The sequence below is a fragment of the Berghia stephanieae genome, chromosome 6, assembly GCF_034508935.2.
Source record: "Berghia stephanieae isolate SIO BIC M18660-M18661 chromosome 6, UCSD_Bste_1.3, whole genome shotgun sequence".
In the NCBI taxonomy this organism is placed as follows: Eukaryota; Metazoa; Mollusca; class Gastropoda; order Nudibranchia; family Aeolidiidae; genus Berghia; species Berghia stephanieae.
In genome coordinates this window covers 6,484,794-6,504,793 of record NC_088365.1, presented here as the reverse complement: position 1 = coordinate 6,504,793, position 20,000 = coordinate 6,484,794, and the positions used below count along the sequence as shown (strand labels likewise).

General features: G+C 36.0%; 1 protein-coding gene across 2 annotated transcripts in view; it reads right to left on the bottom strand.

The window, feature by feature from the left end:
• The window catches only part of LOC144974394 (uncharacterized), a 101,924-nt gene extending 94,262 nt beyond the window's left edge, over positions 1–7,662 (bottom strand). For both annotated transcript variants that reach the window (XM_078917233.1, XM_078917234.1), the window contains exons 1-3: positions 7,612–7,662; positions 5,885–5,994; positions 3,130–3,235 (exon numbers count right to left, since the gene is read on the bottom strand). In XM_078917233.1, coding sequence (XP_078773359.1) covers positions 3,130–3,235; positions 5,885–5,962 — 184 coding nt within the window. In that variant the 5' untranslated portion in view covers positions 5,963–5,994; positions 7,612–7,662. The remainder of the gene's footprint in view (positions 1–3,129; positions 3,236–5,884; positions 5,995–7,611) is intronic.
• Positions 7,663–20,000: the final 12,338 nt, after the last annotated feature.

The following is a 20,000-nucleotide window of genomic DNA, read 5'->3' as shown; positions in this document are numbered from 1 at the left end:
AGCTCTTTATAGTCCGTTTGCTTAGTGGAAAAATTGTGCAAATCGTGTAACCAGCATGAGATTTTCACACAAAGTGCAGAATTTTATGAGGATTTCGAAAATAGGTGGCTCCAAGTTGAGAAATTGTTGGAACCAAGAGTTATTGCACTTTAAAGGTTACAAAATACATTTTTTTAAATTATTTTTTTTCCAAATAATTACGGTTTTTAAAACATTTTATAATAATTTGGTTATTTTGGTATTCCGTTGCGTACTTTGGACTCGCAAATTATTTTTCCGTTTGAATTTTATTGAAATATATAAGAAAATAAGAAATTCAATTGGGATTTTTCAGGAAATTAAAAAAAAATCTCTCCTTCCTGGAAACTGTTTAAATAGTTTAGAATATGACATAGTTTGAAATGCCATGCATTTTAAAAACATTTTTAATCTTCACATCCTCAAAAATCAAGCAATCTTAATTTCATTTTTGAAAAAAACAATAATAGACAATTCAGCTACCAAGGTATGTACCCCCTCTCCTCCCGACACCCATGTACAATCACTCGCAAACAGAAGAGTACAATGTATTTCTATCATATAGAAAATAAAACATTTAAATTTAGATAGATTGTACAATACACATTTAATCATGATGCATTGCACTATTTAAAACATTTTTTCTGTCTGTCCTACATATTTAACAGCAGAATTATTGGAGAATTACCTCCCTTTTTAATTACATAGTTTGTTAAAAACATACAATTGGAAAAGGTGTTTAAAGTCAATTTTTGTCTCAAGAACATTGACCATTGCAGGCACATAACAGAGTACATGGAAGAGATACCTTGACATATTTGCATCTTTTGGAGTATCCCTTTGATGAACAGATACATTTTATCATATTTTGTGAGACATGTGCAAAGTCAGTCAAAGTAGACCACTGTGGTATCCCATCTTCTTTCCAACCAAAATCTGATTTGGAAGGAAGACTAGGGCCTTTAGTGAGCGTTTCCATACATAACCAGCTCGGTAAACTGCTCGTTTTAAACGCTGTTTGTGAGCTTCACGAGTTGGGGGCGTATTGCCTGGAAGGCGTACTTTTGTTTGTAAAAATTCATTGGCAGCAGATAAGTTGGTTGCTCTGTCAAAGAACAGACAAATCTCTGGATGATGTTGAAATGGCTGGCTATATGTTCCTGAGGGTTGATTAGCAAGAATTTTAAATGAGTCTGTAACATCGTCAAAATGCGGCCCAAACTGACCATGCTATTTTATTTCCTTCCCTGCAAATGAGCTGACACTGTCACACCCCGTAAATACATGGAAGAAGGATGTAGCCATAGATATTTCAGGACCCAGGAATTCAACAATTGAGTGGATAGGTATCAGTCTTCTATGTTTTCCTGAGCCGTAGTTGACAAACACATTTTCCATTCCCAATGCAGCAAACTGTGATATCAGAATGATAACCACATCTGAGTCAACTGTTCGTGTAACCCCAGATTTGAAGTTGCACTCGCTTCCATTCTTTAACTGAAGTGCCATTCTGGTGTCAGTCTCTTCTTGAGTACAAGGGTACAACGATTGCAATGACTGTTCTACGTCTGTAATAGATGTGTAAATGTTCTCACCTATAGTGCGAACAACTAGCTTCCCTGGTGTTTTCCTTGTTGATACCTTTGAGGATAAGAAACAGAACAGTTGTACCTACTTTGTTGGTTGAAGATTTTATGATATCTTTGATGTCAAATACAAAGGCCACTCGATTAAATATTTTCAACTGAGTGTTTATATATTGAATAACTACACCAGAAGCATCTCCAAAAGTTTTATAGTTTCCTCCAGGAGAGAGCATATGAATGAGAGCTGCTCCGTCATACACACAAAGTTGAACTGAATCAGGACAGTCTTCAAAAATCGTTGACTGAGGAAGACACTGAATAATGCCAGACTTTTTACATGAACGGAGCCTTCCGAATTTTGACAGGGACGGTAGGTAAGGGTGGTTTTCATGTTCAAAAAAACTCTTCTAAATTGCTATCTCTATTCTGGCAAGAAATAAACAGTCTTGAGAACAAATGACAATCCTGCTTTAGACACGCAATTTTCTCTGTCTGTTTTGATCATTTCTTTGAGGAACTTGCATGGAAGATGGGAAGATTATTTTTTTTGATAGGGTCATGGATTGTAGCTTCAATTGTGTTTAACCTTTGTTTTTAATAAGTGTGAAAGCTTTGCTTTCCAATTGTGTATGCATTACTGACATACAAGACCGATTCCTTTGACATTACTTGGCGAGTGTGGAATGTTATTAGTCTGTCCTCTTCTTCCTCAAATGGGTTTCCAAAGGTCTCCATTTGACTAGTAAAATCTGTAATATTTTTGTGAAGCGTCTCTTATTTGCAGGAGTGTCCTCACAGTGACATTTAGTTTCCATTACCTTGATGATGTCAAGATTTCTGTCACAACTTTCTGTCAGAGATACAATTTCGGGACCTGCAGCCATCCAGTTTAGTAGAGCAGATTCTTTATCAAAAATACCTATAGCTCTATAGACTTAATCAGTTTGTACCCGAACCGTCCATTGTCTGTATTGTTCCCATTCGAAGTCTCTCCATTTTTACTTTTTCGTTAATCGTTGATTAACACATTTTACTGTTTACTCACATTTCATTTCCTCATCGCACTCAAGAGCAAAATGACAACCAGGCTGGGTAAAGCGCAATTTTTGTCACATGAAAAAGAACATGGCCGCGCCAAGCAAACGTCAACATAAACAGGGATTCCTATAAAATACATAGCTCATTTGTGTTAACTTTGGCACTGCTTGCGTTTACTACTTCACGACAGTATTGATCCGGCAAAAGCCAAACTGATTGGATTATCAGCGCATAGTTGAGTCCTTGGAGAAGGCTCTTTTCTCACATTCTCTCACCGTACTCAGGTGAATGAGTACCTGGCCGTTAACAGCGTTGTCTCTGTCCGAAAAAAAAATTTGTAATATCGCCTAACAGGCGTCATGTACCGTTCTACGTGTTAAATGTTGCCGTTAGCTAGGGACCCCTCGTAAAGCGTTTTGAGCACGTTTAGTGGATATTGCTCTATATAAAAAATCAATTTTCCTTCATTTTCATTCCCTCCACTTACTTGCTGCATCCTGAATTTCATACGGTAAAATCGCCTTAGGCCAAAGCCGTCCCGAAGACTGTTTCACCATTAATCTCTTGCTTCTGTCAAGATCATTTGCGTTCTCCTATCGCAGTAGAAAGAGAAATGTAATCATTTGTATTTATTGAACAATGGACACAATGATGCAAATTTATAGAGTAGGATAGACGTGACGTGCAGTCTTCCTCCTTTCAGGTTCGAAAATCATTGGAAGTGATTAGCAGAGAAGTCTTCCGGACAATTTGTACACGATGAATAGGTTACATTTTATGTGGCTATGTTGTCTTGTGGTATGACACTCGCCTTTGGATCGGAAGGTCCTGTGTTCGAGCCTTGATCGGCGCATGGTTGAGTACTTGGAAAAGGCCCTTTACTCACATTCTCTCACCGTACTCAGGTGTAAAATGAATACCTGGCCATTTATAGCGTCGTCTCTATCCAAAAAAATGTACTATCACCGAACAGGCGTCATGTCACAACCTACATGTTGAGTGTTACTGCTGGCCAGGGACCCTTTGTAAAGCGCTTTGAGCACGTTTGGTGGATAGGGCTATATAAAAGCTCAAAACGCTCAATTTGAATCATAATGTGACATAACTATTTTAGTGGCTGGAAGTATAAGCAGAGTTTCATGATTACGAGACGTAAAAGAACGAAGGTAGATGATCATTATTGAAAACCACCATTTATTTTGGCTAGAAAATAAGATGACATCACTCTTAAACCAAAGACCAGTTGCACAATGTATGGTATGTATCCATTCCTCTGGAAGTGTGGATTTTTTTACACTTCCAATGAGTTTGGAATCAGTAATTTGACATCATGCTGCTCTTCTCTCTAAGACGTTTTGGCCTATTTGGGGCTTGACGTAAAGCAAATAATATACATAAGTTGTACACAAGTCTTATCTTTTTAAAGTTTAGATATTTGGATGTAACACTACATGTTTGCACTTTATTAACTCACTCAGCCCTAACAACGACAATCATTGTAATACTTTTACCCAATCATTTTCCCCCTTTTTTCTAGGTTCTCTGAGTTACAAATTATATGCATATCTTCAAGGCTACTGTTTTAATTTCTATATGATATTACTCGAGTCAAACCATTTAATTGAGTATATCTTTTTTTTTAGGTCACTCTCTAGTGAGTATACAGCATGTAAGTAGAGAGTTAGTGTTGAGTGAGTTAAAGTTGTGTAAGAATTTGGTACAAGAATATGTATAGTAAATTAGTTTGCGATCAGATTCTTTGGATTTGGTCTTACTAGAAACGACAAGATACATAATAAGTATTAACTAGCTTGTCAATACATCAATATTGAGAGAGCCGTTATGTGGTATTTATTGTGGTATGACACTCGCATTCGGGTCAGAAGGTTCTGGGTTCGAGCCTCGCTTGTTGCATAGTTCAGTCCTTGGAAAAGGCTCTTGACTCATATTCTCTCACCATACTCAGGTGTAGAATGAATATCTGGCCGTTAACACCGTTGTATCTGTCGGGGGAAGAATTGTAATTTCGCTTAACAGGCGTCATGTCTCGTTCTATATGTTACCTGTTGCCGTTGGTCAGGGACCCTTTGTAAAGCGCTTTGTAAGTTTAGTCGATATTGCGCTATATAAAAGCTGAAGTTTGCTCAAATTATATAACTTTCAGTGAAAAAAAATCCCACTATATTATAATTTTATAATCGTGTATATTATGAACCTGTAGCAAAATATCGTCTCTGTCAGGCTAGCTACAAAATACATCACTACTGAGTTATTTCGAAAAAAATTAAGGCAAAAAGAAAATGCTTTTCATCAGTTTCTATCAATTATTATTTTTAAAAATCATACCCTTCCGCCACGACATCATAAGATATCATGGCCAAGCCATTACACGAAGGAATATAGGTAAGTCATCAAACAGGATGTCCGATGTCAACTGGAATCACCCATGTTGTCCAAGTGGGCAAATTGGGGGTTAATAATTTTGCTCAAGGGAATAAAACGAAAGCGCCTGTAGCGGGGCTCGAACCCGGATTCTTCCGGGTCATAGTGCAATGTCTTAACCACTCGGCCACTTCACCCCCAGAAATTAAGTTAAATAAGGTAGAATAAACCAAATGATGCCGATCTAGCTCCACTCAAATTGCACAAATAGCTTCTCAAAGATTAAGTAAAAGTGAAAAGTGTGGACAGGACAGAGTATCAACTTTGTCCATACTTTTTTGACACTTGAAAAATCTATAACTACCATAATTTTAATGCTAGAGTGTCAATTTTTGGTAATTTTTTTAAAACTTTTAACTCAGAAAAACTGATGAAAGCTATTTTTGTCTTAGCTTCTCCAAACAACTTAGAATTTCATAACTTTTGTAGCGAATGTCACAAATACGACCTCTCGAAACGCACAATCACACACACACACACACACACACACACATATATATATATATATATATATATATATATATATATATATGTGTGTGTGTGTATAAATTTATATATATATATATATATATATATATATATATATATATATATATATATATATATATATTATATATGTATAAATATATATATATATATATATATATATATATATATATATATATACGTATGTGTGTGTGTTTGTGTGTGTGTGTGTGTGTGTTTGTGTGTGTGTGTGTGTGCTCAGATTATATATTCTAATGGACGATAGGCCAATAAAACGACAATACATAGTACAATTATCTTCATTATATTTTTACCTCATTCGCATCCGTAGTCAATATCTTTGCACCCGCCACAAAGAACAACCCAATGTTGATCAAGTGTGAGACCAACATCCTCCAAGAAATAGAAAATGCTGTACATCAATCTGTAATAGGGCAAAGGAGTCGTCACGTCACATTTTCTACTCTCCTGGTTACAAACTCCTTGGAAGTGTATATTTAACTGTCCCTTTGGAGGACTAATAATGACTAGGTTGCATATTGAATCATATGATGACATAATTATTTTATTAGGAGTATGAATATTCTTAGGTTTACAGAACGTAAAAGAGCGAGGATGTATGATCTTTATTGATAACAGGCATATATTTAGACAAACACACTTGAGCTTTTATATAGCGCAATATCCACTAAACGAGCTCAAAGCGCTTTACAAAGGGCCCCGGTCAACAGTAATACTTAACATGTAGGACGTAGCCTGACGCCTGTTAGGCACTATTACAATTTCTTCGGAAAGAGACGACGCTGTTAACGACCAGGTACTCATTTTACACATGAGTACGGTGAGAAAATGTGAGTAAAGAACCTTTTTCCAAGGACTCAACTATGCGCCGAGCGAGGCTTGAACCCAGGACCTTCCTATCCAAAAGCGAGTGTCATACTACACGACTACATAGCCGCACAAGAAAATAACATGCCAGCACACTGAAACCAGAAGAACAAATTGCACAAGTTATGCACCCATACTTCTAGAAGAGTAATTTGACACTTCCAATGAGATTGGAATCAGTTTGTTGACATCACACTTTTGCTCCCTATTAAAATGTTGAAGGCTACAACATGAATACATACTGTCACTTAGGGTTTCAAAATAATCTAAAGGATCGCGTTGAATCTCCTACACTGGGCGAATGCGTGTTTACTTTTCCATCATATGCGTGTCAAATATACTGAGCGTCAATATAAACTGGCCACCTTCATGGCATATTATAGCCAAACTGGCCACCTTCATGGCATATTATAGCCAAACTGGCCACCTTCATGGCATATTATAGCCAAACTGGCCACCTTCATGGCATATTATAGCCAAACTGGCCACCTTCATGGCATATTATAGCCAAACTGGCCACCTTCATGGCATATTATAGCCTTCTAACAACGTGTAACTCTTGGAATCGCCGACTACCGTGTAAAAGACGATAGAAATTTGCACAAATTGTCTGAAAATGAGAAATATTGAAAAACTATTACTACTATATAATATATACATATTTTGGACCTTTATCAAAGCTACACAAGAGAGAAAAAGAGCGACAGATATATATATATATATATTGTTAATGATGGATGTCCTATTCAGTTATAAATAATTAATTAATGTAGTTGTAATATTAAGACTTTGGAACAAATGCAAGGGCAAACTGCATGGTATAGAATGGGAAGACAACTAAAAAACGTCCTAATAATGAACATTTCTAATCCATAGAGATAGATAAGAATATATTTAAATTCATTGAAATGCAGATAAGAATAAGCTAGGAACCAATACACGTGAAATTTATTGGTACAATTCAGTATTTGACATAAACCTAACAATTGTGATGTTGTAGAAGAAGAAGAAGAAGAAGGAGAAGAAAAAGAAGAAGAAGAAGAAGAAGAAGAAGAAGAAGAAAACATTTTTTTTGCTTTAAAAATAAAACACGATCGACACATATTGTCTAAGCTTGTACCTACAAAGTACACATTAAATAAAATTAACTTACTGCTCTGATAGAAGTTGTCCTCTCTTTGACTTTGACCCAAATGAAATGATTGTACAAGTAAAAGATAGTGGATTTTAAAACAAACAATTAATTTGTTTTTAACGTTATAATAATACTGTGGCACCGTATTTGTTCCCTCTCGAACTTAGTGAATCACGGACACATTATACAGACCTGCCTACCGTTACGAAATATTCGTAGAATTACGACATTTTGGATCAAATTTCAGAATTTCATAAGCATCACTAAGTCATTAAAATTTATTGAAAATGAAAGTTGACGCAAGACTATTTAATTTCCAGGAATTTGAAGTATTATTTAAAATCCTTTTGAGGGTAAATGATTGATTTTTATAGTTAACTATCGCGAATATGTGGTCTAGTGGTAGGACACTCGCTTTCCGATCGGAAGGTCCTGTTTTCGGGCTTTGCTCGGCATATCGTTGAGTCCTTGGAAAAGACTCTTTAATCACATTGTCTCACCATACTCAGGTAGGTGTAAAATGAGTACATGGCCGCTAACAGCGTTGTCTATGTCGGGAAAAAAGTGTAAAATCGTCCAACAGGCGTCATGTCTCGTTTTACATGTTACGTATTGCTGATGATGGCCAGGGATCCTTTGTAAAGCGCTTTCAGCACGTTTAGTTGATATTGCTCTATATAAAAGGTCAGTTTAGACTACAATTGTTATCCGAAGAAAATCATGAATTTGATGATACACCAGTCGACAGGTCTGTATTATAAAATGCAAGAAATGAAGTGGGTAGGAAAGTACCAGAAGACAATAGAGAAAGAGTGGTGGATAGCTTATACGGTAGAGTCGCTCTCTCTCCCCGGCTAGGCGGAGTTGCCGTCGTACCAGTAAGGTTGCGAGTTCGATCCCCCATCGCCGCCGCGAAATATTTATTCATTATTGTCTTCTGGCACTTTCCTACTCACTTCTTTTCTTGTTATTATCAACATGGGTTTTAAGTGCCCGCTCCAGTCACTTTTCTGTATTATAACGTACCAATTTGACTTCCTTTGACAGTGAACCACAGCCCCAGAGCGGAATTATGTCGGAAAGATCCAGAAAAGATTGAATAATCTTCCAAAAATGAAGTCACTTTCTATTTCCTATGATGCGACTCTGTGGTCTTGTGGTATAACACTCACCTTCAGATCGAAAACTCTGGTTTCCCGTTCCGTTCTGAGCGGCGCGTAGTTGGGTTATTGGAATAAGCTCTTAACTCACATTCTCTAACCGTACTCAGATGTAAAATAGGTATCTGGACGTTAACAGCGTTGTCTCTGTTGGAAAAGAAAATGTAATATCACTAAACATGCGTAATGTCTTACTCTACATGCTAAGTGTTGCTGCTGGTTAGGGACCCCTTGAGAGCGGTTAGTGGATTTTGAGATATAATAAGGAAAAGGGCTCGAGATCAAACTAAAAAATGGCTACAACGTGTTAAAATACAAAATGAAAAGAGCAAAAAGCACCCCCATCCCATTAAAAAAACCCAAAAAATAAAACAAATAAACTCAACGTTTGTATTTCTTATAATTATTATTTGATAATTAAGGGGCGGTTCGGGTCTATTTATTAGGAAAATACTTCGAAAAATTGATTTTGACATTTTGGTGGAAAATGATATTTTATTGACTTAGAAATAATATAATTGAAGCCCAAATTCTTAAAGTAGACTATAAAGGCACGAGAAACACAGTGGAAAATGGTACAGGTAGTAAGAAAAGTGTAAAAAACGGGAAGCTATTTTGCTATTTTCTCAATATGTCATTTTTCTAAGGGTATGGGATACTGTTTCTCAGAATCTATTCAATGAAATTGTCTTAAAATTTCCACGTTTATCAGAGAGGGAATGTATTATGTCGCCGTAGAGAGATATTTTGATAAGATATATGAATTTTGAATTATAATCCTAATTCTGAATTTTTATCATCAATTGTGTTATAACATTTTGATTATCAACTGTGTAATGTTCTAATAAAAATTCCATAAGCTAAAGCCCTAAAATCACTCTATGGAGACACACTATGGTACAATATTGAAAATATGGAAGAATATGATGGTCGTTCCTTAATTTGTTTTTTTGTGGAACGTTTGCCACAAGATTGTTATATTTTTTTAAATATCAAACAGCCAAATTAGGTCGCAAAATGAGTGTCAACACAGATAATTTAAATTTGTCACCATAAATGTTGTTTTTTAACCCATAATGACGATACAGAATGATTTAAACCGCCCAATATAGATAATTACATTTTTTATGAGAAAAGACCCAAACCGCCCCTTAACATTTCAAAGTCTTTCTTATATTATATCCCGACTGAAAATGAAATACTACCGGAAATTCTCTGAATTCCCTGCACAGCAAAGGAAACTAACAAAAATGTGAAGGTGCCATATCTCATCAAGATGATACAGAAACTAAAACTTGCCTTTATTAGACATACCAAGAGACATGACACCTTCAAAAACATTTATAGAGGGTATTGTGGAGGGTAAAAGAGTGAAAGGGAGATCAATAGGAAGATGGTCACAAAAGATCAGCGAATGGATGAATAAGCCAGTGACTGACTGTGGAAGGATGGCGTTGGACAGAGGCTTGTTTCGGTTGGGGTTGCGGAAGCCACCTCCAAGATGGATAAGCCATGATGATGATGATGATGATGATGATGATGATGATGATGATGATGATGATGATGATGATGATGATGATGATGATGATGATGATATTATATACCGACATGAAACGATTTTAGTCGGCGGGTCATATTTTGGTAAAAGCCTTTTTTTAAATAGAAAATGTTCAAAATATCGGCCATATTCTCAAAACTGTGTAAAGTAGGTGAGAAGGTGCATGATCTATTGATATTATGCGTTGAGTTAAAACATTCACAAAGTCCGCCTAATATAACGTGCCAACACACAAAACTATATGTATATTTGAATGTTTATCAATGCTATGTGTTTAGTTAAATACAAATTCCGCCACCCGGATATAACGTACCGACGTATACAATTATATGTAATCTTGAACGTTTATAGTCTGATTGATATAATTCAGTGAGAACTAATCATCAAAATGGCTGTCTAAAAACAATAACAAAGAGCTGAGTGACGATAATTTCGTTCTTTTCATATTTTGTAATAATAAGTTTATCTTTTGTTAAAACACTGATGTGTACTTTTATGTGTTGCAGGACTTGTAAACTAATTACACTTTAAATTCAGTTTCTTTAGTTTAACCGCTGATAAGATAACTACTTAAATAGGGAACAAAAGTGTGTCAAAAACTGGTTCCAATCTCATTGGAAATGTAAACTTCTCTTCCGAGGGACTGGATACATAGCTTGTGTAACTGTTTTAGCTTTTTTTTAACTTTTATATAGGGGAATATCCACAAAATGTGCTCAAAGCGCTTTACAAGGGGTACATGGCCAACAGCAACATTTAACATATAAGACGGGACATGACGCCTGTTACATTTTTTTTTCGGACAGATACAAAGCTGTTAACGGCTATGTACTCATTTTACACATGAGTACGGTGAGTAAATGTGAGTAAAGAGCCTTCTCCAATGACTCAACTATGCACCGAGCAAGACTAGAACTCAGGACTTTCCGATCCGAAAGCGAGTGTCATACCACAAGACCACATAGCCGCACAATAGAATAAGAAACGATGAATATCGGTCACTCTATTTTACAACCTTCAACACGCATTAATTGCTGGGTAAGAGAGTGCATGTTTACAAAACGTTACTTTTACCAATGGCACCTATTGGTCAGTACTGACTAACAGGCACTCGCACTTGTTGGTCAGTACTGACCTGGGTGCTGGTGCCTATTAGTCTGTGCCACCGCCCGCCATTGATCAGCACTGACGAATATAGGGCCGGTTCACCAGTGCTGAAACAACCTCTTCACACTTATTTGTCACTACCTAGATTATTCCATTTAAAAAACAAACAAAAAAGATAAAATCCCAGGCTCCTAGGCCAACTTATCTCATGACCCGACTTAGTAACAACTTAGATAAGTTTGATTTAAGTCTAACACGTTTGATGCCGTTGGGGCATCTGGCTGGGGAGATCGTGACTCTACCGTATGAACTATCCACGACCCGTCGCGGGTTCAAGCCCCCCATCGCCGATGCGAAGTTTTTATTCTCTGTTGTCTTTTGGCATTTTCCTACTCACTTCATTTCTTGTTGTTATCAACATAAGTGCCTGCTCCACTCACTTTTCTGATTTGAAGATAATGTTTTATGGCAAAATGAAAACCATATTGAGATTGTATTGAAAATATGTACAACATCACATAAGTTTCCACCTCAGCCTTCAACTTTGATCCTGGTGTCCAGAGTGTAAAACTAAATCAAGTCACATATAGTCATGATACTTACAATAGGATTCAACAGTCGTGACGTCATTTCCTTCGTACTGACGCATAGTAACTTAGTAACAGGTTCTAAACTATCGGAACAATGGCGGACGCCCTTATGAAATACTTTTCGAACGAGCATAAGAGTGTATCCACAAGATCAAAACATTATAAATCTGATCAGGTTCTGAATTTTATACATTCTGATCACATGACATGTGAAAAAGTTCTAGCCAGCATGAAGATTAAAAAGTACCGATTTTCTTTGTTTAGAACCAAGCTGGTTGTTGCTAGGCGGACGTGACATAAGACTATTTAATCCTATTGTGACCCATGCCTAATTGGTGTTAAATCAGGATGAACGAGATCCTTAAAGATCGACGTGTAGATAATATTTGCAGGTCTGACACCCGAACACAATTATGGGATTAGTTTATCATGGTAAAAGACAATATTTTGTGTCATTAAAAATGATTTCCATTACAACAATGAGCCCATAATGAACTGGTTTATCAGACCCGCAAACAAGTACAAGTCGTAAAAGGTTGATTTAAGGTATAATTAAAAACATAAGCAATTAAACATTCTAGATTGTTTTTCTTTTTTTCTTTTTTTTTACGTTTGAACACTGTTTTGAATCAAGTCTCAAATTTCTGACTGTTAATAAAGTTGTGGGCGTGTCATACATCGCAAAGATTTATTTTACTTTTGAGACACAAGGTGACATTTATGGCTACAGGAGTCAGGAATGTGATAGAAAAGTTCAAGAATTGTGGTGAAAAGTCAATGCAGAATAATAGGGAAGAGACGCCATGATATCATCCCCTCTACTCTCTTAGATCCTTAAATCCCTGGAAGTGTATCTGGAACCAGTACTTCGGAGTAATAATAATGAATGAATGACATGTGTATGGAACCAGTCCTTCGGAGTACTAATAATGTATGAATGACATGTGTATGGAACCAGTACTTGGGAGTACTAATAATGAATGAATGACATGTGTATGGAACCAGTACTTGGGAGTAATAATAATGAATGAATGACATGTGTATGGAACCAGTACTTGGGAGTAATAATAATGAATGAATGACATGTGTATGGAACCAGTACTTGGGAGTAATAATAATGAATGAATGACATGTGTATGGAACCAGTACTTGGGAGTAATAATAATGAATGAATGACATGTGTATGGAACCAGTACTTGGGAGTAATAATAATGAATGAATGACATGTGTATGGAACCAGTACTTGGGAGTAATAATAATGAATGAATGACATGTGTATGGAACCAGTACTTGGGAGTAATAATAATGAATGAATGACATGTGTATATGGAACCAGTACTTGGGAGTAATAATAATGAATGAATGACATGTGTATGGAACCAGTACTTGGGAGTAATAATAATGAATGAATGACATGTGTATGGAACCAGTTCTTGGAGTAATAATAATGAATGAATGACATGTGTATGGAACCAGTACTTGGAGTAATAATATGATGAATGACATGTGTATGGAACCAGTCTTGGAGTAATATAATGAATGAATGACATGTGTATGGAACCAGTACTTGGAGTAATAATAATGAATGAATGACATGTGTATGGAACCAGTACTTGGGAGTACTAATAATGAATGAATGACATGTGTATGGAACCAGTACTTGGGAGTAATAATAATGAATGAATGACATGTGTATGGAACCAGTACTTGGAGTAATAATAATGAATGAATGACATGTGTATGGAACCAGTACTTCGGAGTAATAATAATGAATGAATGACATGTGTATGGAACCAGCCTTCGGAGTAATAATAATGTATGAATGACATGTGTATGGAACCAGTCCTTCGGAGTAATAATAATGTATGAATGACATGTGTATGGAACCAGTCCTTCGGAGTAATAATAATGTATGAATGACATGTGTATGGAACCAGTCCTTCGGAGTAATAATAATGTATGAATGACATGTGTATGGAACCAGTCCTTCGGAGTAATAATAATGTATGAATGACATGTGTATGGAACCAGTCCTTCGGAGTAATAATAATGTATGAATGACATGTGTATGGAACCAGTCCTTCGGAGTAATAATAATGTATGAATGACATGTGTATGGAACCAGTCCCTTCGGAGTAATAAATAATGTATGAATGACATGTGTATGGAACCAGTCCTTCGGAGTAATAATAATGTATGAATGACATGTGTATGGAACCAGTCCTTCGGAGTAATAATAATGTATGAATGACATGTGTATGGAACCAGTCCTTCGGAGTAATAATAATGATGAATGACATGTGTATGGAACCAGTACTTCGGAGTAATAATAATGATGAATGACATGTGTATGGAACCATCCTTCGATAATAATAATGAGATGAATGACCAGTTTGAATAATGATGACAGTGTATTGGAGTATAATAATAATGAATGAATGACATGTGTATGGAACCAGTACTTCGGAGTAATAATAATGAATGAAATGAATATGTGTGTATGGAACCAGTTACTCGTAATAATGTAATAATGAAATTAAGAATGACATGTGTATGGAACCAGTCTTCGGAGTAATAAATAATATGATGAAGTTAATTAAAATGAATGACATGTGTATGGAACCAGTACTTCGGAGTAATAATAATGAATGAATGACATGTGTATGGAACCAGTCCTTCGGAAGTAATAATAAGTAATGAATATGACATGTGTATGGAACCAGTACTTGGGAGTAATAATAATGAATGAATGACATGTGTATGGAACCAGTCCTTCGGAGTAATAATAATGAATGAATGACATGTGTATGGAACCAGCCCTTTCGGAGTACTAATAATGTATGGATTACATGTGTTAGTATGGAACTGAGCCCCTTCGGAGTACTAATAATGTATGGATTACATGTGTGTATGGAACCAGTACTTCGGAGTAATAATAATGAATGAATGACATGTGTGTATGGAACCAGTCCTTCGGAGTACTAATAATGAATGAATTACATGTGTGTATGGAACCAGTCCTTCGGAGTACTAATAATGTATGGATTACATGTGTGTATGGAACCAGTCCTTCGGAGTACTAATAATGAATAGATTACATGTGTGTATGGAACCAGTCCTTCGGAGTACTAATAATGAATAGATTACATGTGTATATGGAACCAGTCCTTCGGAGTTCTAATAATGTATAGATTACATGTGTGTATGGAACCAGTCCTTCGGAGTACTAATAATGTATAGATTACATGTGTGTATGGAACCAGTCCTTGGGAGTACTAATAATGAATAGATTACATGTGTGTATGGAACCAGTCCTTCGGAGTACTAATAATGAATAGATTACATGTGTGTATGGAACCAGTCCTTCGGAGTACTAATAATGAATAGATTACATGTGTATATGGAACCAGTCCTTCGGAGATCTAATAATGAATGAATTACATGTGTATATGGAACCAGTCCTTCGGAGTACTAATAATGAATAGATTACATGTGTGTATGGAACCAGTCCTTTGGAGTACTAATAATACATAGATTACATGTGTGTATGGAACCAGTCCATCGGAGTACTAATAATGAATAGATTACATGTGTGTATGGAACTAGTCCGTCTTTGGGAGTACTAATAATGAATGAATTACATGTGTGTATGGAACCAGCACTTCGGAGTACTAATAATGAATAGATTACATGTGTGTATGGAACCAGTCCTTGGGAGAACTGATAATAAATAGATTACATGTGTGTATGGAACCAGTCCTTCGGAGTACTAATAATGAATAGATTACATGTGTGTATGGAACCAGTCATTCGGAGTATTAATAATGAATAGATTACATGTGTGTATGGAACCAGTCCTTCGGAGATCTAATAATGAATGAATTACATGTGTGTATGGAACCAGTCTTTCGGAGTACCAGTAATGAATGAATTACATGTGTGTATGGAACCAGTCCTTCGGAGTTCTAATGATGAATAGATTACATAACTATTTCAGTAGCAAGATGTACAGACAGATTCTTAGCATTGAACAGGACGTTAAAGAGCGATGATTGATAAGCTTTATTGGCGAGCAGCATATATTTAGGCTAAAAATTAAGGATACCATCTCTCTGAAACCGGACGATCAATTACACAAGGTATGTATTTGGTCCTACACTTCCAATGAAATAAGAACTTATTATTTGACATCACACATTTCTTCCCGACTGGTAATTAATTGTCAAACAAACATCAAAGAAATATCACAGGCGCTACACATTGGCAATTATTAATAGATACTAAGATGTAACTACTAAACTATTCTTAGAATTGTGCAAAATTGTTAAAACAAGTTTTAAAATAAAAACCAAAAGAAATGACAAACCAACAAAATAGTAAATACACAATGTTTTGGGCTCAAATATATGCCTTCTTCAGTCAGCAACAAAGACAGTTAAATTCGGCAATACTATTTATATTGCAGTACTTGAGATGAAACGCAGAGACTCTGAAAAAGCACGTATTCAAAAATTTGGCCCCGAATATTCATATTTCATTTATTGATCGATTTAAATGACTCTCATCTTGTCAAACATTCTCGAACCTGAGACTTTAATGAAGTCCCAGGTTTGGGAGTGTTTAGCATTGGAGTAATTTTAATTGATCTAGATTTGCGAGACGAGTTTTCTGGACAAAATTTTAAATACGTGTTTTTCTTCATCACTCTGGGATATATTAGGTCGAAGAATGAAGAAACAAAATATCTTTATTCAAAGTCCACAAAGAAGAAAAATACTTGTTATATAGACCCACGGCAGTTATACTCTTTAGTGAATTCCTTAACATTTTCGTGAAAAAATTGTAAATTATTGTACGTTTCAACTCTAAATTGGTAATTCATATCAAATTCTCTTTCTCACGTGCTCCAGTATTTGTATATAAGTGAAATATTCCTCTGCGAAAGAATTCAACAATTTTTCAATTGATTTTAACTCTCTCCTTACCAACCACAGGAAAATCGTCACATTCGTTACGATTCAATGGACATTTTTCTTTTTCAGGTTTATTTTTTAAATCACAAAATTTGGAGAAAAATCTTTGTTATAGCCATAATAACTTGATGCTGTTTTGTAAAGCTTGTTTTTCTGCACAAGATTTAGTATAGAAGACGTCCTTGTTCTTTTTGATTCTGAGTTAAAGTGCGTTGAATAGCTATGACATTTTGGAAAAATCCTGAAAATGTTCGGTAAGGAGAGAGTTAAAGTTGATACTTTGGAATATTAATGTCTTTTCCCGTGAAAAAAGAAGACCCACAAAGATTGTAAATTTGCAGGTAGATACAATCTATAAAGGGTTTTCCTGTTTTCTGGAATCTAATTTATTATTTCTTAAAATCTGGTCTATATCTATGCACAATATCATTGGACCCCGATGGCTCAGTTGGTAGAGCACTCGCATCATACGCAAATTGACCGAGATTGATCCCAGATGCAGTCGATATTTTTTTTCTGTCTCACAGTAGAAAGTTAACGATTTTTCAAATGAGCTTTTATATAGCGCAATATCCACTACACGTGCCCAAAGCGCTTTACACGGGGTCCTGGCCACCAGCAACACTTAACATGACGCCTATTAGGCGATATTACAACTTTTTCGGACAGAATCAGCGCTGTAAATGGCCATGTACTCATTTTACACCTGAGTACGCTGAGAGAATGTGAGTAACGAGTCTTTTCCAAGGACTCAACTATGCGCCGAGCGAGGCTCGAACCCAGAACCTAAAGCATTCTCAGGCCATCCGGAAGCCCTCAGAGCTGTCCGAAGCTTTCCGGAAGCCTTCCGAAGGGGAGGCCTTCCGAAAGCTCCTCGAAATGGCATTTCTTTCAATTTGTATTTTCACTGTGGATCTTTTAACATTCGTTTATTTATTCAATTTGTCAATTTATAGTAGCATTTTTAAAACTCTAGAACAAACCTTGATAGATTAGTGAAAGTTTAAACTTTCCTAATACGACCATTGTTTTGGTTTTCCGTCGCCAGTTTGTTTTGTGAAGGATTGAAAGCAGTCCTAGGGTATTTTTTCTCTTCCGGTTAGCTCGAGGTCGGAAGATCTTTTTATTCTATTAGGGTTAGTCATAAGTCTTAGTAAAGGTGCTTGGGTGTTTGTTTTTCCTATTAGGGTTAGTTAATAGTACTAGGTTTTATTTTTTCTTAGGGTTAGTTGAAAGAATATTTGAGGTGTTTCCCAAAAGCGTGTAAGAATCCCATATTATCAAAACCCTCTCATTTTTGTTTTAAAAACCGGTTTTACTAAGGAATGATAGCAAACATGTGAAACCTATTGAGATTGTAATAAAAACTAATTCAACCCCGTATAAGTTTACATCCTTGCCTTCATCTTTGTTCCGGATGTGTAGAAAACTCAACTCACATTTATAGCGAAGAAAAGTCGTGACATCTCAGATTCCAGAAATTGTGAAAAAAGAGCCTGTTAGAAGGACTCAACTATGTGTGCTGTGAGTGGGAGATGAAACCAGGACCTTCCGATCCGAAAGCGAGCGTCATACCACAAGTCCACATAGCCGCAAAACAGTTAAAAGAGGAAAACATTAAACACAGAACATTTTGGGTTCCAAAACCATATTAAGTCAATAACAAATACAATTATAACAGCAATACTATTTAAACTACGTGCTCGAGATTATAAAGATGTAAAAGAGTTTTATGAAACAGTACCAGACAAAACAAGAAAGAAAAATACAAGAAAAAAAAGATACATCCCTAAAGATCAGTCCGCCTTGACAGAAAGCATTCACAGCAGGCGTAATTTTTGGTATCTTTTTGTTTTTTCTCTTGTGTTTCTCTTTCTTGCTTTGTCTGGGACTGTTTCATAATTTGACACTTCCCCATGCTCAAGACTGAAACGCAGAGACCATTAAAGATCCTTGGATGGTATATTTGGCAGAAGACACAATTATGATTACAATATATCAAGAGATCTGCATACCTTATCTCAATTCTACGAATAGAAAAAATACTTAAATGAATCAATAATATTTTAGAAAAGAATTGTAATTTGTAGTTTGTTTTTTCGAATGAAAATTGATAATTCATATTATTGGTAAGTATTAAAGAATCCGTAAACTTTTCAATATTTGTTATATTTATACGGCTCTTATCCGGATTGTAAATGATCTTCTTCAAATCATTAATAAGGGTTCCTGCACACTTCTTACCCTTCTTGATTTATCATCAGCTTTTGACATTATTGATCAGGACTTACTGTTAAAAACATTTAGAAATAACTTTCGGTATTTCCGGTACGGCACTCAGTTGTTTTTGATCTTATTTATTAAGTAGACAACAAGTTGTAGTTGTAAATAATTTGAAGTCCTATCAAATTCCTTTGGAATGTGGTGTCCCACAAGGTCAATTCTTGGACCTCTGCTCTTTGTTCTCTACATACATCCACTTTCAAAGGTTATCAGGGGCTTTGGCCTGTCCTGCCACCAATATGCTGGTTTCTCCCAGTTCTTCGGATCTGAATGTACCAAAAACGTACAAAATGCCATAAGTACATGTGATCAATGTGTATTGGGTGTAAGGGATTGGATGGATATGAAAAGGCTAAGGTGAATGACGACAAAATGGAGGTGACGTATGTAGGGAACTTAATACTTTGGAGATGAAATTGAAAGTAGGAGAGATGTCAATAAATATTGTTGACAAATTCAAAAAATCTTGGAGCTTTCCTAGATTCGGAACTTCGATGGATCACCAAATGAAGACATTGATCCAATCATTGACGTTTCAGTTGAAAAAATAATTGGATTATTATTCCACAGTTCCTTCCTGAGGATATTACCAAGAAACATGCCGCCTCTCTTTTATTTTCAAACTGGATTATTGTAATGCTCTGTTGTTTGGTGTCTCGAAAAATATATGTCCGGCGGCTGCAGACGGGCCAAAGTACTGCTACCAGATTGGTCTTTCAAAAGCGGGTGTTTGGCT